The 23,755-nt window shown below is 44.5% G+C and overlaps 1 protein-coding gene across 2 annotated transcripts in view; it reads right to left on the bottom strand.

Annotated features, from left to right (window-relative positions):
* Window positions 1-22,954, bottom strand: part of ASAP2 (ArfGAP with SH3 domain, ankyrin repeat and PH domain 2) — a 179,906-nt gene extending 156,952 nt beyond the window's left edge. For both annotated transcript variants that reach the window (XM_012785687.2, XM_012785690.2), the window contains exon 1: window positions 22,469-22,954. In XM_012785687.2, coding sequence (XP_012641141.2) covers window positions 22,469-22,594 — 126 coding nt within the window. In that variant the 5' untranslated portion in view covers window positions 22,595-22,954. The remainder of the gene's footprint in view (window positions 1-22,468) is intronic.
* Window positions 22,955-23,755: the final 801 nt, after the last annotated feature.

Here is a 23,755-nt window from a genome sequence, read left to right as displayed (position 1 = left end):
AAGAGTAAAAGCTTATTATTTTAAAAATTAAAAATCGCTTCTGCTCTCAGGAGATCAGTTTGGTTTCAAGAAATAAGGACACAAACACAGGAAACAGGTCCCCTGTGCGAAAGGTGCACTTGTTTTATAGAGATTCATCGATGAGCAAAGCTTAGGGGATGGTACAAGACTCAAATGTATCAGGCACAGCCCCAAGTCCCTCCCTTCACAGAGCAGGTCCCATATGATTAGGGGCTGCCGCCGCTGAGGCCAAGGCCCTAAAAGTATAGAAAGTGGGGATAATGGAGGTTGCCTATGAGAAATGAAAACTTCCCAGGCACAGCAGTCGTGCTTGACGTTAGACGAGCAGGACTACAAATCCACTGGAGGGGAGGGCATCCTCTGCCATCCTATGGCCCCTGGCACCAACCGCACCCCTCACCGGGTGCAGAAGGGACACCTGGACTGGGTCTGGGCACCGCTTCCCGCACTCTTCTGGCTGGGTGACACCTCTGGCTCCCGTGACAACCATCTGTCTCAGCCCCGTGGTGCACATCCCAGCTCCATTGCACATGCCTCCAGGTATGTAGGAATCCCTTCCAGCGGCTGACTCCTCACCAAGGGAGCGGCTGCCACCTTGCTCCAGACCTCCATGCTGTGTGGCCCTAAGTGAGAGCTCCTGCGCTGGTGACACTAAGCAAGGGAAGAGCACCCTGCACGGACTGCTGACGTCTTCAGGACATAGGCAGGAGGCTCTCAGTTTTTCCAGGCTCTCTGTGACTTGTTCCCTGAGTCCTCTCTTCTAGGGCTTGAGAGGGAAGGAAGAAGTGACACAGGATAGTCCTCCCCTGGCAGCCAGGGAGGACCTTCAGGCAGAGGCTGGCAGCCAGCGCCAGCCACCAAGTATCTCCCCCTTTACTAGACAGCCTACAGCAAGCAGCAGGCTAGACTTTCTAAATTACAGAGTCCCCAGGCTGGAAGATGCCTTTGAAGTTATTAAAGTTCAAGAGAGGTGGGAGGTAGACCTGTGCTGAGTCCTGCATGGCCTCAAGGAACGAGCCTACTCCCTACAATATGCATTTGGGTAATTACTATGGGTAGGTATATACAGGTATATAATGTGCTTCATATAAACAGGTATTGAATGAATGAATGAATGGTTGATCTTTTGTTTTTAAATGGTAGGTTCCTAAAAGGTAGAGACAAGATTGTATTTTTAAGATTTTTATCATAATGTTCACTTCTGGTATACAGCATTATACTCTACATATATGGCCAGCTGCCAGAGATTAGTCAACCTCCTGAGCCCCCCTTTGTGCACACAGGACACAATCCCTGCCTTCAAGGAGCTTATGCCAAGTCCCACCTGGGTTTTCTTTACCATCCCCCTGGCAGAACCATTGTTTCTCCTTCCCTCCAGCTCCTGGGCTCCTTCCTGGGAGGAACTCTGCAGACTCCCAACAGGCCTGGCTGGGGACAGGTGCTCTACAGAGCCTTGATGAAGGGAGGAAGGAGGCCTGGACAAACCTGCCACAAAGCAACCCACCCCAGGTGATGACCATACGCTGAAAGACAGTAAGCAAATGAGTTGTCATTTAACTGTCTCGTGATATGTCTTTTCCTTTGTACTCCCAACATCCTAATCCAGACTCCTGTAACCCTCCCCCTGGCAGTGGCCAAGGCCTTCTCTTGGTCTCCCTGCCTCTGGCCTTCCTCCCCAGCCCCATCTCTCTCCCAACCCTGCCAGATCAGTCTTCCACAAGTCCAGCTCTACTCATGTTACCTCCCTTGTAGAAAGCCTTTGCTATTTCCCTACAGCCTCCTGAATCAATTCCCAAATGACATTCCTAGCCCTCCATAATCCAGCTCTGACCTGCTTGTCACCTGGACTTACTCAAGAGGTACAACGGAGACCAAAAAGGAAAGGTCAGAAGTACTTGCTTTCATTGAACATAAACTCCCCAGGGAAGAAGTAGCAAATACCTGTCACTGAAGCAAGCAGGATGTTTATGTTCAATGAAGGGGCCAGACAGTAAATACTTTATGTTTTTCAGGTCACATATACAGTCTCTGTTGTTTTTTTGTTTTTTTACAGCCCTTAAGAACTATGAACAACATTTTGAGCTTACTTTTATGGACTACAGTTTGCTGACCTTTGCACTGACCAAACAGAAACAACTCTGAGCACCTTAAACCCAACTTGCACACCTCGATTCAAGCCCTCCTGTGTCTTCCTTTGATGAGATTCCCATTTTAAGACAAGAGAAGTGAGGACCACACCCCCAGACCAGGGGTTGCCTACAGCCATGTGGAAGACCACCACACTGCCCAGATATAGGACACTTTATGCTTCAGAGCATAGATGTTCCAAGTCGGTCTCAAAAATGGATTGATTAGTGGATGGACAGATGAATGGACAGACAGAAGGATAGATGGATGGATAAAAAGGGATGAACAAAGTGAGTCAAAGAGTAACTAATTGCTTTGAGCATTCAGAGAAGAAAGTGGTTCTGATGAATGGGGAATGTTAAGGGAGGTTTTACAGAAGACAAAACATGATTAATATGTTTTTCAATGAAGAAATTAGATATTAAGTGGGATGCTTTACAGAGCAGAGATTTCGATAATTCTTAAAAGATTCTCCTGTGTATCTAATTGTTTCAAAGGATGGCATGACAACCTTGATTCTGCAAATCAAAATGAATTTATTTCCAAACATATAGCAATTCTTTTAAAGGGAAAGGTATGAAATCACAAAAATCAAAAAGATTACCTGGGCCTTGACATTCAGCAAACATTTTCTCAGAACTATGGGTGCTAGGCACCCTGCTTAGATTCAAAGAGCAGTAATAATATTTAGTCCCTAACCCTAGGCATACTCAGTCTGGTATGGGGGGAGGGGGGTCCCACATGAAAACTAAGAACCTCAAACAGGGGGAACTCTAGATTGGGAAGCTGAACCCAAAAACAACGTGACAGAGTACTCTGAGGTCAAGCAGGAAACCACATGTTCAGCAGAAGTCACTCACCAGGCTGCTTCTCTCTCCCTTTGTACACTTAACTTGCACACCTACGGGCCTGCTCAGACTTGTACTCACATGAGGCTACATGTCCCAGAAACAGACCTCTACACCATTCTGCCATGGCCCAAACTCCAACATGAAAGACATACTAAATGTCTCGTTTGGGTCAACACTAAAGGAAGGAGCTGTTCTATACAAATTAATTTTCTCAGTGAACTCAAGCTCATCAAAATTACACAGCAAAATTCAAAAACTATTTTCATGGAAACTTTCCTAGTGCAATAGGTGCTTCCCAGTCCATCAAAGCAGAGGACATGTATTGTGACTATTCTTGGTGACCAACCTATACATCAAGTAGCGCATTCTGGTGTAGCTTAGTGAGACCCTCCAATTCCTAGCATAAGAGGTAGCCCCAACTACTCCGAGTTAGTCTAACTCTCCTCTCTCTCCCTCGCTCCCATGGGCCTTGGCTATCGAGCACTGGGTCCCTGCTATTGTTCCTATTTCACTGCATGGTCTTTTCTAGGAGCCTGAGGATAGCATGACCCTAATCTACAGAGAAACAAAATGGATTTTATCACAGCTACTTTCTTCTTAATTGTTTTTTTTTTTTTTTTACTTCCAAGTTCTAATGCATGCCCTATGGTTGGCCAGCTTATTCAAACTCCTGTTTTTTAAAAAAAACAATAACAAATTTCTGTAACATACATTTGCTGACATGGCTACTCCCTAATTCAAACCAAAATCTAACAGTGTCAGAATCCTATAGCAGTTCATGGTGTATTATGGACAGAAATAAAGCCCTGAATGTTACATATCAGGCCTCACTGGCTTAGTGGACAGGTGCTTGAAGGATCCAAGGAGGTTCATAAATTAAAAGAGCAAATAAAACAGGAGCTCTTAAGAAATTTCATATTAGCTATGACTAAAGCCAGGGGTGGGGAACCTGTGGCCTTAAGGTCACACATGGTCTTCTGGGTCCCTAAGTGTGGCCTTACAGAACAAATCCTTTTATTCTTATTAATACATTCTGTTCATCTTTTATATTTTATTTTTTAAATAAACATATTTAAAATACCAAAGAATAAAATAAGTTTCAGTGAAATACTGTTCACAGATTGACCAGCACAATTAAAATATTAGTAAGCCATAAGGGCTAAACTGAAGGCTGCTACACTCATGATTTAGTTCAAACTTCCCCTGCCTGACTGGTGCCACTACCGCAAGAGGGTGGTTGGCGAGAGTTTATGGGAGTTGAGTATGTCAGTCTGTTATCAGCTTTTGACAGCAGTGTACTATGTTTCTGTCTGAAGTGTAATTTGTGAATAGTTGCACAGCTAGACAGTATTTTTTAATTCTGTCTGCTTAACAGCCCATGGTGTCAAAGAAGACCAAGAGAACAAATGCTAAAGAAAATACTTTTTTTAATGATGATTGGGAATTGCAGTATTGTCTTATTTCTGTAAAGATAACATGATTTGCTTGCTTTGTGATACTGCAATATCAACATTAAACAAATTCAGTGCTCATCAGCATTATAACACTCATAAGGACCACAAATATTTTAAATTAGAGGGAGAGACTAGAAAGGTAATATTGCAGAAATTAAAACATGAAAAGCAAAAGCAAAGAGAATTCTTTTTTCTTTTTTTTTTTTGAGACAGAGTCTCACTCTGTTGGCCTAAGTAGAGTGTGATGGCCTCAGCCTAGCTCACAGCAACCTCAAACTCCTGGGCTCAAGTGATCCTCCTGCCTCAGCCTCCCAGTAGCTGGGACTATAGGCACATACCACCACGCCTGGCTAAGTTTTATATTTTTAGTAGAGCTGGGGTTTCACTCTTGCTCAGGCTGGTCTCAAACTCTTGAGCTAAAGCAATCCTCCTGCCCTGGTGCTAGGACCCTGCCTCGGTGCTAGCACCTCCCAGGGTGCTAGGATTACAGACCTGAGCCATGGGGGTGGGTGAGGGGTGGGGTGGGGGGAGTGCCCTGCAAAGACAATTCTTTCAAGCAACAATAAGACCTGGAAATAATGCCAGTGAAGCAACTACAAAGTAGTTTATATACTGGGGAAAAAAGGGAAGCCATTCAGTGATGTAGAAATTGTGAAAGAATACATTGTCGAAGTTGTAGGATGCTTAGATGCCGATAACTTTTCAAAGTAAAAACAACTGCCTGGGCCGGGAGCGGTGGCTCATGCCTGTAATCCTAGCACTCTGGGAGGCTGAGGCGAGCAGATTGCTCGAGGTCAGGAGTTTGAAACCATCCTGAGCAAGAGCGAGACCCCCGTCTCTACTATAAATAGAAAGAAACTAATTGGCTAACTAATATATACAGAAAAAATTAGCCAGACATGGTGGTGCATGCCTGTAGTCCCAGCTACTCCGGAGGCTGAGGCAGAGGTTGCTGTGAGCTAGGCTGACGCCATGGCACTCACTCTAGCCTGGGCAACAAAGTAAGACTCTGTCTCAAAAAAAAAAAAAAAAAAAAAAAAACAAGAAAAAACAACTGCCTCTTTCAAGGGGAACCATAATTGATCAACAGTATGAATTAGCCTTCAACTTAACAGAACAACTTCATGCAATACTTCAAAAGGAAAATGATATTACTCAATCGCTTTGGGTGGGGCACAGTAGCTCACACCTGTAATCCTAGCATTCTGGGAGGCCAAGGCAGGAGGATCGCCTGAGGTCAAGAGTTTGAAACCATTTGCTATGCATGAACCAACTGATACTACTGATTCAGCACAGGTTTTATCCTTCATTCAGGTCATAACAGAAGATTATCTTTGCTATGAAGAGTTATTTGCTTTGAATACTTGCAAACAAAACACAGGGAATATTTATCTTCAATAATTTTCAATATAAGTATCATGAAGTTGGACTGAATTTGGTAAATTTATTGAGTGTATGTACAGATGGTACACCTTCCATGACAGGAAAATATGAAGGGTTTATCGTACAGATAAAAAAAGTATTAACAGTCCAGATGCTCTCATTTCTTTTCATTGTATCTTATATCAGCAAAATCTGTGCTAAAGCTACTATTTTAAGTGACACTTCACAATGAGTTTTAAGTATTGTTAACCATATTTGTGCAAACGCAAGGTGGCATCATCAGTTTTATAACATGCTAAAGTTGAACAATGAGGTATTCAATGTGGATTTGTGTATTATTCTACAGTGCATTGGCTATTGCAGGAACAGATATTAGCCAAAATTTTACTCCTGTGAAAACACAGTTAAATTTTATGAAGAACAGAATCAGCAATATGAATTATTGCAAGATTTCTATGGAATGCAGCATTTCTGTGTGACATGTCAAATCAAAATGACGTGAATATTTCTTTGCAAGGTAAAACTAAGTCTATATATGATATGTGGCAAAAAATCCAAGCATTTTGAAAAAAAGCTATCTTTTTTCAAAACACAACTTCTTCAAAAGGAAATTTCAGATGCATATTTTCCTCAGTTAGCAAAGGTCACTGATGAGCAGGATGATATATGCAAATCATTTGAAGAATACACAGTTGTCACAGACCTATTAATTAGAGAACACAATGAAAGGTTCACTGACTTTGAGAGTCATGACATCTCAGTCAAATTAGCATTTCGGCCTCACCTAGTTGATATCACCGAGGCACCTAAAGAACTATAATGGAATTGATTGAACTCTTAGTAGATGACATTTTAAAGTCACTGTTTGATGCTAAGAAGGATCCAGTTGAAATATGGAAAAATGCAGTAGAATACTCACACCTTTGGCAACATGCCCGAAAAATGCTTTATTGCTTTTCAACCACTTACTGCTGTGAATCTACCTTCTCCTACCTAACCCAAATCAAGATGCCCTTAACGTCACAGATGACTGATACCCATCTAGAGGATCAACTCAAACTGGGACCTCCATGCTGCAACCAAATATTCAAATGCTTTCCAACAAAAAGCAGACACAACAAAGTCATTAAAAGGTTAGCTAACTTTAACAAATAATTTTCATTTTTTGAAACTCATAAGTACACCGTAGTTAGATTTTTACAAAATAATGTACATTTTTAAGTCTATCTAATTGAAGTTTCTTGAATGTAGCCTTATTTCATTACAGCTAACGTAGCTTCCTACAGGAAAAAGTTCCCCAACCCTGACTAAAGCAATTTTGTTGTGAGATCAATCAAACCTCCTTTACTTTGCTCTGACCATAAAGAAGAATACTGTGCACTTCAAAAATTAAGCTCCTTCCAACATTGCTATAAAAGATAATAAATCGTTTTTAAAAGCTAGAATAACAAACCCAGTTCTGGACAACTGAGGGGAGGCTGGGTGGTAGGAAGGGAGACCAACTTTAAATGTCTTTACCAAAGCGGCCGCCTTCAAGTGTGATTTGAGAAATGGAGGAAGGCCTCTGCCTAAAATCCCAAATTACAGCTGCACTCTTGTGCACTCTTGAGTCTCCTCTTTTAAAAACAAAACACAGAGCCAGGGAGGGTCTGGAAATAGACCGAGAAAAGGTCAAGAGAAAATGAAAGGGAAAAGAAGAGGAGAGGGGATGAGAATTTTAAGCTCTGGACACTGCTTGGGTGGAAGCATAAGCATCCTGGTCCCCAGGAAAGGGCAGAACCAGGAGCGTAGGGGAGGGAGAGAAGACAGATGGAAAAGAGTGAGGAATCTCATTGCCTAGCCTAGCGATGATTCCTCCCGTGGGCTCTCCTTGCTGGCAAACAAATCCAGCAGTACCACCCCCACATCAAAAGCTTGAGACCTGGCAAGCTACAACCAACGCAAACAAAAGCTACAGGTTCTGACAGCCCAACCACTCCAGAAGGAAACATACCTCATTCTTATTGCCAAAAAGAAAAACAAACAAAACAATTTACAAGGCAAGAAGAAAACCAGGAATCTCAATAATTACCTTTTGTCAATAAGTGAACAGTCTCCCAAGGGAAACAAATCAAGGTGATGTTTATAGAAAGCAACCAAAACAAAGCATACTAACCCGTAAAAACAATGGGTTATGAAGAGTATGCTGTTGCAGAGAACACAAAGCCTGGCTCCTACTTCACCTCCCAAGCGACTACCAACACTGTGGCCAAATGAGGCAAACATCTAAAACCCACTGGGCAAATGCCAGTGACATTTCCGCTAACTTTACTCTGCAGTAAAACACCAAGCAGGCAAATCTTCCCATTTTCTCAGTATAGTCAGAGCCCAAATGAGAAGGAATGAAATAAAACAAATTAAATATAAGAAAATTCAACCACATGTACTCACCAGCAAACTGGTATTAATGGATCAACACCTAAGTGGACATATAGGAGTAACATTTATTGGGTTTTGGGAGGGTGGGAGGGGGGAGGAAGGGATGGGTATAACAACCACAAAGATGTGCAACATTTGGGGGATGGACACACTTGAAGCTCTTACTTGAGGGGGAAGGGGGTCATAGGCAATATATATAACCTTAACTCGTGTACCCCCATAATACGCTAAAATAAACAAAATTAATAAATAAAAAATAAAAAAAGGAAATTCAGCTGTACATAAAACTCTTTTTAATACCAAAGTCAATCATTCAATAAAGTTATCGAACACCTATTCTGTATAAACCACCGGGCATTTAAAGATGATTAAGGGCCGGGCAGAGTGGCTCACACCTGTAATCCTAGCACTCTGGGAGGCCAAGACGGGAGGATCACTCAAGGTCAGGAGTTCGAGACCAGCCTGAGCAGAGCGAGACCCGGTCTCCACTAAAAATAGAAAGAAATTAATTGGACAACTTAAAGTATATAGAAAAAATTAGCCGGGCATGGTGGCGCATGCCTGTAGTCCCAGCTACTCAGGAAGCTGAGGCAGGAGGATCACTTGAGCCCAGGAGTTTGAGGTTGCTGTGAGCTAGGCTGATGCCACAGCACTCACTCTAGCCTGGGCAACAAAGCGAGACTCTGTCTCAAAAAAAAAAAAAAAAGGATTAAAATACAAAAATTAATTATATTTCTATACACTAGCAATGAACAATCCAGAAATGAAATTAAGAAAACAATTCCATTCACAATAGCATCAAAAAGAAAAAAACACTTAGGAATAAATTTGTTTTTTTGTTTTTTGATTTTTTGAGACAGAGTCTCGCTTTGTTGTCCAGGCTAGAGTGAGTGCCATGGCGTCAGCCTAGCTCACAGCAACCTCAAACTCCTGGGCTCAAGAGATCCTCCTGCCTCAGCCTCCCGAGTACCTGGGACTACAGGCATGCGCCACCATGCCCGGCTAATTTTTTCTATATATATTAGTTGGCCAATTAATTTCTTTCTATTTATAATAGAGACAGGGTCTCGCTCTTGCTTAGGCTGGTTTCGAACTCCTGACCTTGAGCAATCCGCCCGCCTCGGCCTTCCAGAGTGCTAGGATTACAGGCGTGAGCCACCGCGCCCGGCCAGGAATAAATTTAACAAAACAAGTATTAAGACTTGTATACTGAAAATTATAAAACACTGCTGAAAGAAATTAAGACTTAAATGGAAGGTGTTAAGATAGACTGTTAAGATGTCTTCAAATTGATCTACAGATTGATTTGAACACAACCCCCACAAAAATCCCAATTGGCTTTTTTTTTTAATTAATAAGATGACATGTTGATCCTAAAATTCATATGGAAATGCAAGGGACCCTGAATAGCCACAACAATCTTGGAAAAGAAAAACAAAAAGTTAGAAGACTCATACTTTCTAATTTCAAAATGTACCATAAACCTACAGTAGTCAAGACTGCATGGTACTACCATAAGGATAGGCATAAAGATCAATGGAATATAACTGACAGGCCACAAATAAACCCATACATCAACAATCAACTGATTGGCCGGGCGAGGTGGCTCACGCCTGTAATCCTAGCACTCTGGGAGGCCGAGAAGGGAGGATTGCTTGAGGTCAGGAGTTCTAAACCAGCCTGAGCAAGAGCGAGACCCCATCTCTACTATAAATAGAAAGAAATTAATTGGCCAACTAATATATACAGAAAAAATTAGTCGGGCATGGTGGCACATGCCTGTGGTCCCAGCTACTCGGGAGGCTGAGGCAGAAGGATCACTTGAGCCCAGGAGTTTGAGGTTGCTGTGAGCTAGGCTGACGCCATGGCACTCACTCTAGCCTGGGCAACAAAGCGAGACTCTGTCTCAAAAAAAAAAAAAAAATCAACTGATTTTCAAAAAGGATGTCAAGCCGGGCGTGGTGGCTCACGCCTGTAATCCTAGCACTTTGGGAGGCTGAGGCGGGTGGATTGCTCAAGGTCAGGAGTTCGAAACCAGCCTGAGCGAGACCCCGTCTCTACCAAAAATAGAAATAAATTAATTGACCAACTAAAAATATATATACAAAAAAAAAAAAATTAGCCGGGCATGGTGACGCATGCCTCTGTAGTCCCAGCTACTCGGGAGGCTGAGGCAGTAGGATCGCTGAGTCCCGGAGATTGAGGTTGCTGTGAGCCAGGCTGATGCCACGGCACTCACTCTAGCCTGGGCAACAAAGTGAGACTCTGTCTCAAAAAAAAAAAAAAAAAAGGATGTCAAGAGAATTGAAGGAGGAAAAGAACAGTCTTTCCAACCAATGATGCTGGGACAACTGGACATCCTCACGCAAAAGGAGGAAGCTGGACCTCTACACCTCACATCATACACCAAAATTAATTCAAATGGATCAAAGACCTAAACGTAAGAGCTAAAACTATAAAACAAAAGAAAATATACGTATAAATCTTTGTGACTTTATACTAAGCAATACATTCTTAGATATGACACCAAAAGCAAATAACCAAAGCAAAAATAGCTACTCTGGACTTCATCAAAATTAAAAACTTTTGTGCTTCAAAGGACATCATTAAGTGGATGAAAAGACAATCCACAAACTGGGAGAAATTATTTGCAAATTTTGTATCTGATTAGGGGCATGTCCAGAATATATAAAGTACTCTTACAATTCAATAATAAAAAGACAAATAATCCAATACAAAAATGAACAAAGGATTTGAATAGGTATGTCTCCAAAGAAGATATACAAATAGACATGGGCATATGAAACAATATTCAACATCATTGACTAATCCATCAGGGAAATACAAATCAAACCCACAATGAGATTCTACTTCACACCCACTAGGATGAGTGTAATCAAAAAGAGAGACAATAACAAGTGTTGACAAGATGTGGAGAAATTGCAACCCTTATATGTTGCTGGTGGGAATGTAAAGTGGTACAGCCTCTTTGGAAAACACTTTGACAGCTCCTCAAAAAGTTAAAAAGTGTTACCATATGACTTAGCAATTCTAGGCCTAGGCACACACCCAAGAGAAATGAAAACATATGTCTACACAGAGACTATGTAAGAATACTCAAAGCCAAAACGTTGAAACAACTGAAATGTCCATCAACTGAAGAATGGATAAGCAAAATGTGTTATATCCATAAAATAGAATATTATTCAGCCATAAAAAGGAATGAAGTACAAATTCATGCTACAACTTGAAAGAATCTTGAAAACATTAGACTAAATAAAAGAAGTCAGACACAAAAGGCTATATATTGTATGATTCCATATAAGAAATGTCCAGAATAGACAAATCCATAGAGACAGAAAGTATATTAATGACTGTCAAGAACTAGAAAAAGAGGAACAGGGAGTGACTGCTACTGGGCACGGGGTTTCTTTTTGGTGTTGAAAATGTTCTGGAATTGGCCGGGAGAGGTAGCTCATGCCTGCAATCCTAGCACTCTGAGAGGCTGAGGCAGGAAGATTGCTAGAGCTCAGGAGTTTGAAACCAGCCTGAGCAAGAGCAAGACCCTATCTCTACTAAAAATAGGAAAAAAAAATTAGCCAGGCAACTAAGAATAGGAAAAATTAGCCAGGCGTGGTGGCATGTGCTTGTAGTCCCAGCTACTCAGGAGGCTGAGACAGGAGGATCGCTTGAGCCCAGGAGTTTGAGGTTGCTGTGAGCTAGGCTGATACCACAGCACTCCAGCCTGGGCAACAGAGTGAGAATCTGTCTCAAAAAAATTAAATAAAAATAAATAAATAATTAAATAAAATGTTCTGTAATTGAATAGCGGTAATGGCTAAATAACTTTATGGATACACTTAAAATCACTTAGTTGGACACTTTAAAAGGGTGATTTTTATGGTATGTGAATTATACCTTCATTTAAAAAAAAAAAAAACAGCAACTACAACAAAAAAGTAAGTACCTCAGGAAGCCAGAGAAAAGTTTCAAAAAATAATTCAACTTAAAAGTATGATTCAGCAACTATGCTGTTTTTTCAGGACTATAAACTAGCCATTCCTTGCTGGGTTTTATTCCTATCATTTATTCCAGGGCCTTTTCTAATCCAATATGTGTGGTACCCAGAACTACAGAATTTTCTGGTTGGGGAGGGTAGTCAGAGAGCACTGAGCCCAAATCCCTCACCTTAGAGACCAGACAGTAAAGGTTGTAGGCCAATTTAGAAGCAGACTCCAGCTCTCCCTACCCCTGGCCGTGGTCTTTCCACCCCACCACACAAACAATCAAACCTATAGGGCAAATTGTGACAATTACCACTTCGTAAAAGAGCACATCTTCCCAATGGTGAGAATACTGGCTTTCCCAAAATCTAGGGAAACTAGATCTAAGAATTAGATCTAAGAATTTATCCGAACCTAGATAAAAGAAAATCTGTATTTACTTAAAGTTCAACAGTCCACACTATTTAATGACCACAAAACTCTGTGACCATAACACAAACCTGCTTTTCACTAGAGAAGCAAAGCACAAATGATCAAGAGACCAAGGCATGCAGCAAAGACTGGAAAAAAATTTTTTTTAAATTAAAAACTGCTTCAAAGTAAGATGGATGGCAAACCTCACGGTCCCACTTGTCCAGAACTTAAACCAGCAATGCGCCCAATGCAATTCCAGCTGTAGGGCCAACCACCACACTGACTCCAGTGATATGGGGGGTGGGGTGAGATCTTTGAAGGTAGGGATGGAGGAGGTAAAGTTCACTTTGACCTCTAACCTCTTGAAAAATATGAACATAAATAGCCAAGAGAAAGAGAAAAGTGGAGAAGATGTTCAGAAAAAGTAAAGCATGGCAAGAGGCAGGTGAACGGTGTTATAGATAGTAGTTGACACAGCAGGTTAAGAGTCAGAAAGGCTAGAGTGCATCTCATCCAACCCTCCATTTTACAAATGAGGCAACTGAGGCAAGACCAGTGAAGCTACCTTTCTCAGTTCCAAGAGCTAGTTACTAACAAATCAGGGCTACCAGGACAATATAGTACAAGGACTTAACATTCTCCCTTTCAGAACCTCTCCAAAGTCCCCTAACTGGAACATGGTGCTGACTCCTCTCTACCTGAGTCTGCCTAGACATGCCACATCCATGATTCACCCTTCAATGGCCACCTCTCAGAACACAGATCTGCTGGCAGAGGGAATTCTCTGTAGGTCTCATCACTGGCTGCGTGGCTCCGAGTCCTTTACACACAGCCATGACAGTGTTCTCAGTCCCTCAGCTCTAAGGGGACCAGATCAGTGCTTTTTAACTCACTTCCTAGCACTTAAGGTCACTTAATAAACACCTCTGATGCTAAGTGCCTCCCCAGGGGTTGGAGTCTGATGGCCCTCTCCTGCCAGTCACATTCTCTCAGTCAACAACAATGGGGACTGGCCTGCAGAAGGTCAACAATTACCAACCTGCACTAAAGAAACCCACAGGAATGCCTAAAGGGAAGCTTCACAGGCAACAGGGATCCCAGCAGGAGCCTGGCAGGTGGGGCAGTAAATGACCAGCAGGAGTAGGATGTGCAGACACTGGGGCTCATGGCCACAGGACTGGGATTCCTGCTCCACCAACCGCTGCAGTGGAGCGTGAGACCTGGCGTTACCTACAGCAGTGGTCCCTAACCTTTTTGGCAGCAGGGACCAGTGGAAGACAATTTTCCCACGGATGGGGAGAAGGCATGGGGGGCAGGAGGGAGTGGCGGAGCTCAGGCGGTGATGACCTGGTTCCTAACAGGCCACGGACTGGTGTACCAGGGATTGGGGACCACAGACCTATAAGACCTACTTCATAGGATTGTTGTGAGGATCAAATCATCAATTTAAAACACAACATAGTCCTTGACACAGAATTAAGGCTCAAAGAAATGACAGACAGCTATTATTGTCATTACTGCTACTTTTTAAAGAATCTTCTAATAAGAAACATGATTTCTTCTGAGAAGCTAGGGAAAGAGGCCTCCAAAATCCTGACTGGCTGGCTAGAATCCTAAAAGACAAAGGAATTCATCATTGGAGGGAACTGTCTTCATCAACCACCCGATTTTATTGGTAAAGCCATCTTCAGCATCGAGTGGAAAGATGACATCATTAGTAACACCGTTAGCAGGGCAGGTCCTCCTGCCAGGATGCGAGCAAAGCCTGTGCCCCCCACCCTGCTCTGCAGGGCTGGGCACGTCCGCAGAATGGCAAGGACAGTAAAGAGGAACAATTTCTGTGGCAAGGAGGACAGATGAGGCAGAAAGGAGGCAGAGTAGCCACAAGGATTTATCCAAAGGACCCACTCAAGAAATGCAGTAGGTGCAACTTACTAAAACCAACACCAAGAGAGAGCTCATGCTGGTCACAGAGGAATCAACACCAAGGGCCTTTTCTGGCACAGGCTCTACAGAGGCAGCCAGCTGCTAAAACCAATAGCAGAAGCTGGTGTCGAAATGCTGGATTTGAAAGCTGGCTTCATCACCTCCGAGGTCTTCAAACTTGGTAAAGCGGCCTAACTTCTCTGGACCTCAATAGGGCTTTTGTAATAACTAAACGAGTTAATAATTAACATATGTAAAGAACTTACACACGATAAGTGCCCAATAAATGTTAGAAAAGACAAGGTGGGGAAACTCCAATATCAACTGCATTGACTTCAACCATGTTCTGGATGTGCCAAACACACTCATGCAACAGCAGCATCATTTCAAATACGTAACCTCACCAAAAACAACACAGACTGCAAAGGCTCCCTTAAAACTCCAAGTGGAAGGTGCCCTTGCATCTTCCATCGCTTCACAATGGAGCTCGCCCTACAGAGTCAAGGGCAACATGTGACATGCTAGACAAACAAGAAAGGCATAATAGAAGAGCTAGCCTGCAAAGGCCACCAGCCCAGGGTCCTCACTACATGATTCCCAAGGTTCAACTCGCAGTTCTGCTGCACTCCGAGGCATGCACAAGCATATGAACTAACCCCAGGACCAGAAGAGAAGTTGCCACGGCCTAACCCTGAAAGAATACAGGGTGCCCCACAGTGGATGGCTTGCCACACCCCCAAGAGCACTTTAAACACCTTTACTACCTCATAATTCCAGAACACTGGCCTAGGGTGTAACTCTTCTCAGCTAGACTCTCAGAACCAATTCATGACAATGACGGTATAGTAATTATGAAGCCCGTTTAGAGTTGTTAAAGAACCCATCACTCCAAAAAACAATTAACTAAAAAAAAAAATCTTCCCATCAAGCCTGGAATTCCTAGTTTGAATTCAGGAAGTTCACTGGAAAAAGAATTATATGTGTAATTTCATTAGCATCTAATTGAAATTTAGTATTCTATGCAATTCTGAATTAGCAGTGATTCTAATAAGATATATTATGATATATTAACATCACATTTATAGGTATTAAAAATATGTCAATATTATTTACATTCATCAATACTTAAAAATTAAGTTATTTATTAGACCAACTACTAAATCTTGATATTGATTGCTTTAGTGTGGCACAGATTTTCAAAATATTTTGCTAACTGAATTTCAATATACAGTCATGCAGCATATAACGATGTTTCAGTCAACAAATTGCCTACAAGCAGGTGGTCCCATAAGACTATAATACTGTATTTTTATCCTACCTTTTCTATGTTTAGATATACAAATACCATTGTGTTAGAGTTGCCTACAGTATTTAGTACAGTAACATGGTATACAGGTTTGTAGCCTAGGAGCCATAGTTTATATCATACAGCCTAAGTATGAAGTATTCTATACCATCTAGGTCTGTGTAGCCAAACTCTATGACATTCACACAACACATTACTCAGAACACATCCCCAACTTTAAGTGAGGTATAACTATAATTGGTTTCCTTTGAAATTGTATTTTGTTCTATGCATTAAAATATTTTTCTGAATAGAGGTACACCACCTTCATCAGAGTGTCAAAGGGACCATGGCACAAAAATGGTTAAGAGGATAAATTATAATTGCCCACAACACATGAGATTATTAAGTACTTTCTAGGGAAGGAGCTAGTCCTGCCCACTTATACAACCCTGGCACCTGGCAAGGACATGTGCTAGGTGCCCAATATACATTATGAATGAAGAAACGCAACCAGTCAAGTCCCTTCATCATAAAAATACATACAGCCCAAGCATTCCATACACACAGTCCTTATAGTCCAGAACACTGCTGGCATGATAAAAATGATCACAGTACAAAGTACCTGGAAGGACACTAGCAACCCATTGTGAGACCACATTACTCAAAAGAGAGGTAAGCAAAGGAGGCAGGTTCACATCATGGAACAATATGCAGGTGAGTGTATCACCTCTTTTTAGTAGGGAAAGAGGAGTGTTTGGGTAGATGAAATGAGGACAGCATCCCAGGCATCAGACATGCTCAAGCAGCACAACCTGCTATCACCTGCCTAGAGAGCAGGGGAGGCACGCACAGACAGACCCCTGTGGCCCCAGTCTATGCAGCTATGCTTCAGTCTCTCCCTCATCCCAAGTTCTACCAGTCATGTCAGCAGGATGCAGCTGGCTTTGATACTAAATAGCACCAGACAGCACCACAATCACACTGGATGGTCCAGTCTTCCCGGCCCTGGATGGCCTGAACTTGACTGTTGCCTCCTCTGGGGCAGGAACTCTGCTCAGTTCCCCTCTATACCACCAGCACACAGCAACAAAAGTCTGTCAGCAGGTTCTGATTGCTCTTCTTGCACAATGGAACTCAACTGGACCACTCCCGACCCCCACTGCTACCACCTAGTCTGAGACTCTCTTGCCTGGATGATTCCAATACCCCCCAACCCCCAGCTGGTCTCCCTCTTTCCTCTTGTACCCTGCTAGTCTGTTTTCCCTGGAACAACCACAGTGAAGTCTTTGAAAATCCAGGAGTTTCCCATCACACCAGAACAAAATCCAAATTCCTTCCCTGAGACAGATAAAGCCCCACATGAACTGGCCCCCCTCCCTCCACCTCCCAGGTCTCTCCCTCACCCACTCCTCTCTGCGCACTGGCCTTCTTCCTGTCCTGCCATGCTCCTGCCCATTCGCATCTCAGGGCCTTTTCCTAAGCTGTTCCTCCACTCCCAGATCTCCCAGGGCAGCTTCCTCTCTGCATTCCAGACTGCTCCAATATTACCTCTGCAGAGGGGCCTTTCCTGATTTCAGCTTCCTGATCTCCAGAATCACTTTCTATCCCTGTACTATGCATAAATTTTCTTTACAGCACTTGTTACTACTTGACATTTACATTACACAATCATCTGTTTATCAGTGATTATCAACCCTACTGGGAGGAGCCTTTTAAACATGCCAAGGCTCCAGGCCCCACCCAAAGCAATTAAACTAGAATTTCAGGAAGTGGGGCCAGGCATCTCTATTCCACAAATGCCCTCAGCAACTCTGACTCCAACCTGCAGCCACGTTCCAGGTCTAGAACAGGGATCAACTTCAGATAACGTACCTGGGCATGCTATTAAAATGCAGATTCTGACTCAGCAGGTCTAGGGTGGGGATCTGAGGCTCTGCATTTCTAGCAAGCTCCCCAGTGATGCGTGTGCTCCTTGTGAGAGGAACAACACAGTAGCCACGTGCACCTGAGATGCAGCTAGTATGGCTGAAGGAGCTGAATTTTCATCTTAGGCTACTATGTTGGACAGCGCAGGTCTGGAATGTATATGCTCCACAAAGGAAGGCACCTGTGTCTAGAAATGTGGGAAGTCTGGGTCTGAGCAGCCCTCTGTGGATTGGTGACTGTGAAAATCCTACTACAGAGGCCTAGTTGGCACCACCTCAGGAGTGGATAAATATTTACCTAAGGCAGGGAGGCAGGTACAGAAGACCATAAGGAACCCCCTTAGTGACTACAGCATGTGGTAACCCACAGATGACTACCTTGACTTCAAGACTCAATCACACATCACACATGGCCCTCCCTAACCACGGCCTCCACCCTCGTGCAGCCACACTATGCTGGACGTCCTTAAGACAAATCCTCACAACATTGTATTGTACTTATTTGTTTACAAGAGGTCTGTTTCTCCCACTAGACTATAGGTTATGTTTTTAAAAAAAAAACAAAACCATATTCTTCTTGGCATTCTATTCCCACCACCAAACACAATGCCTATCACACTGAAAGACTCAATAAATCCTAAATGAACGGCAGGGTCTGGAAGCCATGATGACTAGTAATAGTACTTTTACTGTTAATCATAAGAGAGAAATTGAATTCAGCAAGGGGGGATACACATAAGAGTAGAAGATTGTTCCCTACTTAACTGGGTCAAAATTTTTCAAATATATAAATTCAGATTTCAGAACCCAGCATAAAAGGGTACCCCGTTTGACCCATAAAAGCTCACTTCCAAAGGAACTGAGCAAGAAGGTGATGTCCTTCTGACAATAGATCCAAAATTTGTTAATCTGGGAGGAGGGGCTGTTTTTGGAACAAATCACAAAGGGCTAAGAGTCAGAATCATATTCTTGCCTAAAAAGCACGTAGGCTCAGTTCCCACTGTAGCTGCTGGGAGGGGTCTGGCCCCATGCACAGCAAGCCCCTGGGAGTCTGCACGCCCAGATGCTCACTTCACCCTGCAGTCCAAACCCTGTGCTTGTGACGGCAATGAGATTTCCAAGGTAACCAAGGACAACAGAGCAGAGAATTATGGCCCGGAAGGAAGCAGATTAAATTTTAATACTTAAGAGTCAACATCAAATTTATTTTTAAAACTACATCAATGCCAAATAAGCAAAACAGAATGGATAGTGCTATAAAGGAGGGTCTAACTAGAAACATGAATATTCCAAGTATGTATACAATTTGTCCTTATTTTGAGAATATTTCGAAGTGCCCAGAGACTCAAAGAAACCAAAAAAAAAAAAAGGGGGGTGGGACCTTCACTCTTCAGATTTATGCCACAATTACTTATTTTTTCCATTATTTCCAAAAGCACAGGGCAGACTCCAGTTGCAGCACCACACTTTGCTAACTTTGCTAAAATTGTGCAAAATAATTACTTCACCCAGAGAAGTGGTCACTAAGTAAAAATTTTTAAACAGCTCTGCTCTCACCTGCTCCTAGGACAACAAACTGGTTTAAGAATAAACATGAGTTAATAGGTATGTAGTAGCTCTTTATTGGCTTACTCATTCAGCCATTCAGCCATTTCCCTGACTCTCCCCCTCAGGTAAATCTCATCCTCACTCCAAACGCCCTCAGCAGGGTCGTGGATTAACTACATGCTCTGGTGACCGACTGTTTGATAAGAACTGCGTTCTGCATTATCTCATTAAACCCTAACCACAATCCTCTGAAGTAGACAGGCATTGTTACCCAGACTTTAAAGCTGAGGTAAATGAGAAAACGTTAGGCATCTCACTCAAGTTCACACCACTGGCAAGTGGTGGAGTCAGAACTTGAACCCTAGTCAATCTGATGAAGTAATTTAGAGAATTTAGCATTATTAAAAGTAACAGGCAGCAGCACAGTTTCTGAAAACAGAATGGAGCCAAGTTCAAATTCCACTTACTAGCTCTATAACCTTGAGCACACTGCTTAATCTCTCTGAGCCTCCATTTCTTCACCTACAAAGCAGGGATGAGGACTAAATACAACAGATATGAGGTTCATAGTATAGGGTAGGGACCTGATAATTACTAATATTCCAGCCACGGGTGTGCAAATCAAAACAGTACATTTCAGTTGTAAAATGATTTTTCTCAGACATAATCTACATTGGAAATAATAGGTTCACAAAGGTTAGTGAATTTAAATTTGTTTGTTTACTAACATGACTCAGCTATATGAACACAGGACCAAGGGCTTGCAAATTTTATTTCTGTTCAATGAGTATTTTTATGGCATGATACCCACTTCATATTTCCCCTCAGTATGAAAAGTAGATGTTTACAATCAAAATTTTGTGGGCATCATGTTATTAAACCATACATAGAAGTAATGAAACTGAACATTAAAACACCACAAAAAACAGCATTATTTAAAGGAATCCACACTGATTCAGAAAGTAAACAACTTCCAAATGTATAAATCCAAGTTCACACATACCATCATCATAGCATATATACTGAATTTGCTTAAAATGAGATAAACCTGAAATGATTTTTATTTTCCCATTTTTGAGATGTGAACCAATTCTTGTTCTTAGATGGCAACATGAAGCAAGCTTGCAATTTAATAAAATGACCAAATCCAGTCTCTTTTTAATCTGCTCAGTAACTGAGCTCTTGGGTAATCTCTTGCGCAGCATACAAAAAGAGCTTTGGAATTATACACTCTAAACTAAAATTAATCAGAGAAAGGCTATGCCAATTTTAATAGCAATTTCTATTTGCCTGGCTTTCTAACATCTGCCAGTGTTAGTAATATTTAACTGACAAACTGCAGTGGGGAAAAGCAACAGAACTTTAAACACAATCAAGCTTTTTTTTTTTTTTTAAGACATTGTGTACAAAGCTCCCTTCCCTTAAGAAATATTCAGCTACCTTTTTGGTTACAACCATTCTACAAACATTATTAATGGTTTAGTTTCAAAACATTGTGAATATTTTCCTCCTGCTTTTAAACAGGCACTTTGGGAAAAAAAAACTTCATACCCAGATCTGCCTCATTTGAAGGTTTCATTTTTTTAAGCCTTGCTAATAAAAGTAGAATTAAATGATTTGGGGTTCACTCAATTCACTACAAAAGATCCACATGCAGGTCTTTTCTGCAAAAAAAAAAAAAGAGAGAGAGAGAGAAAGAGAGAGAGACTGAAGGAAGGAGGGAGGAAGGATACCTGGCAGCACTTACCATTCAGAATTTTGAATCTGTTACTTTTGATTTAGCCTATTATTGACTGTTTATGTGTACAAAGAAAAAAATTTTTCCATTAAGGAAAAACATTCTAGACTTCCCCATCCCCAAGCAATTCCTAACAGCAGATGCTTTGTTCGAATGGACCAAAAAAAAAAAAAATTAAGGACATTGCTTAATTTAAAGCTCTTTGGTGGCCTCCCCTCACTCACTCTAGCCCAGGCATTTTCTCCTATTAATAAAATATCTACAATGCCCAATTTTAAAATTGTAACTTGACATTCTGGCCAAGAGACATTTAATCACCTATTCACAATTGCCACACGTGTGGTTTGTAAACCAGTTACCTATTATGAGCCAAGCAGAGTGCTAAGCAGCCCTTGACTCACAAGGTCTCTGATCCTGAAAAGGATGCATTACTAATCCCGTTTAGCAGATAAGCGAAGTAAGGACGGAGGTGAGGATCTGCCCCAAACCACAGCCAACTGGGGGCCCTGTCCCTCCTGGCGCTGCAAGCTACTTTAATTTTCAACCTAAGCTTCTTTCTTCATTCCGAAGTGTTCCCTCTCCCCAGGATCTGGAGAGCTTACTGGTTAGCAGCTATAGGCATGATGACTTTGCACCTTGAAAGCACTTTACTAAAATTAGGCCTTTTCCAGGTTGAGGGGGAAGGGAGGCATTCAGGGTTCAAGCAGGTAAGGCACAGGTAACTGGGGAGCGGCTATTCAAGACCCTTTGGACCTAAAAGCGCCGACTCTCCACACCCTCGCCTGCACTCCTCTCTCCGGGGACTGTGGGGAATGCGGCCAGGCCTCCCTGACTAAGGTGGGCACACCTTCCCGGGCAGCCCGGGATCCCCTGGACGGACAAGAAGGTCGCGCAAAGCGGGGCTCCGGGGCTGCAGCGGGGTCTCCGAGCACACAGCTCCCCCGCCGAGCCACTTCTAGAACAAGTTGGGGAGGTCGGCGCGGGGGAGCAAAGACCCCGGGCCGCGGCGGGCGCAGGGGAACCCCGCTCGCCGCCGACCCCGACGACTCTCCAGCCAAAGTTGGCCCAGCTGGGGGCGGGGAAGGACCAGGCCGGGGAACCCCGTGAGGGAAATGAGGGCGGAGAAGTGGGGGTTCTTAAAAAGGCCCAAGGTGACCATCGACCATCTCCTCGGAGCCACCTACACGGGAACAAAGGGCCTCTGTTTCGGGCAGGGCTGGCCCGGCCACGTCCGGCTTTGGAGGAAAAGAAACTTTTCCCGGGATGCGGATGCGGGCGCGCGGGCAGGGGGCGCGGGCCGCCGCGGGCGGGGAGCCGGTCCGGGGCGCGGCGCCGCAATACCTGCGGCCGCAGCCGCCCGCCGCCGCTCACCTCCTCGATGGCCGCCACCGTGTTTCGGCACTGGGCCGTGCGGGTGGTGAAGCTGGAGGCCGTGGGCGCCTTGTAGTCCTCATGGGTCTCGGCCACGAATTCCGACACGGAGATCTGGTCCGGCATCGCCTCAGCGCGCGGGCGGCCGGCCGCGAGGGAGCCGCCGCCTCAGCCGCCGCCGCGGGCTCCGACCGCCGCTCGGACGCCGCCGCCGCCGCTCCGGCCCGGGGACAAAGGGGAGCGCCGGGCGCGGGAGCCGCGGAGCCGCCGCAGGGCGCGGATCGGCCGCCGCGGGGCTCGGCGGCGGGAGCAGGGGCGGGCGCAGCCCCGCGCAGCTCGGCCCGTCAGCCCGCGCGCCGAGGGCTCCCGTGGCCGCCGCCGCCGCGTCCTCTCCGAGCGAGCCCCGAAGCGGGCGCGCAGAGCCGGCGGGAACTGCCCGCCACCCAGCCGCGGGCCCCGAGCGCCTCCCGCGGAGAGGGGCGGGTCCGGGCCGGGGGCGGCGGCCGGCCGGGCGCGGGGCGGGGCGGCGCGGAGGGCCGGGCCGCCAATGGGCGCGCTCGCCGCCGCCGCGCCGCCGGGAAGCGGAGCCTGCAGGAAGGAGGGCGGCGCGCGCCCCGGCCCTCGAGCCGCTCCTGGCCGCTGCGCGCCGCATTGTCTCGGCGTTCGGGGCCCCGCGCGGCGCGCCGGCATTCGAGGGCGCGCCCCCAGGGCCGGCCGGCGGGCCGCGCACCGACCCTCCCCTGGCCGGCCCGAGGCCCCGGCTCCGACCCGGGGTCCGCGAGGGCACGTGCAGGGTGCGCTCGGACACTCCGGGCCGAGCCAGAGTCCAGCCCTGTGCGTGCCAACCCCACCCCTGGCGTGGAACCCTCCGGGCTCCCCACCGAAACCGCAGGTCAGGCCGGGCCCTTGAGGAAACTGTGAGGAGCGCGCCCCCTACAGGAGGACGCCTCCGCCCGGGGACACTCCCCGCGGCGAGTCCCCTGCAGCCCGGGACTCCCGGGATTCGGTCACGATAATAAGAAGTGACCTTATAGTGAGAGTCTGTCTGCTTTACGTATAATCACTTAATCCTCACAACCTTAGGAGGCAGAGAAAGAGGTGGGTACTTATATAGAAGACGATTTGCCCAAGGGCGCAAGGTCGATCAATGGCCGAATGCGGATTCAAACCCATGTCCCTTGACTTGAAGGAGCGCTTCGGAGTGCTTACGAACCCCCTCCTACATGTCCCAGTCGTGTTTCCTGAGCTTGTACAATTATAGCAATTCCCAGTTAGTTGTAAATAGTT

This window comes from Microcebus murinus, chromosome 3, assembly GCF_040939455.1.
Source record: "Microcebus murinus isolate Inina chromosome 3, M.murinus_Inina_mat1.0, whole genome shotgun sequence".
Lineage (NCBI taxonomy): Eukaryota > Metazoa > Chordata > Mammalia > Primates > Cheirogaleidae > Microcebus > Microcebus murinus.
The sequence above is the reverse complement of the archived record's forward strand: the minus strand, read 5'-3'. Positions and strand labels throughout refer to the sequence as shown.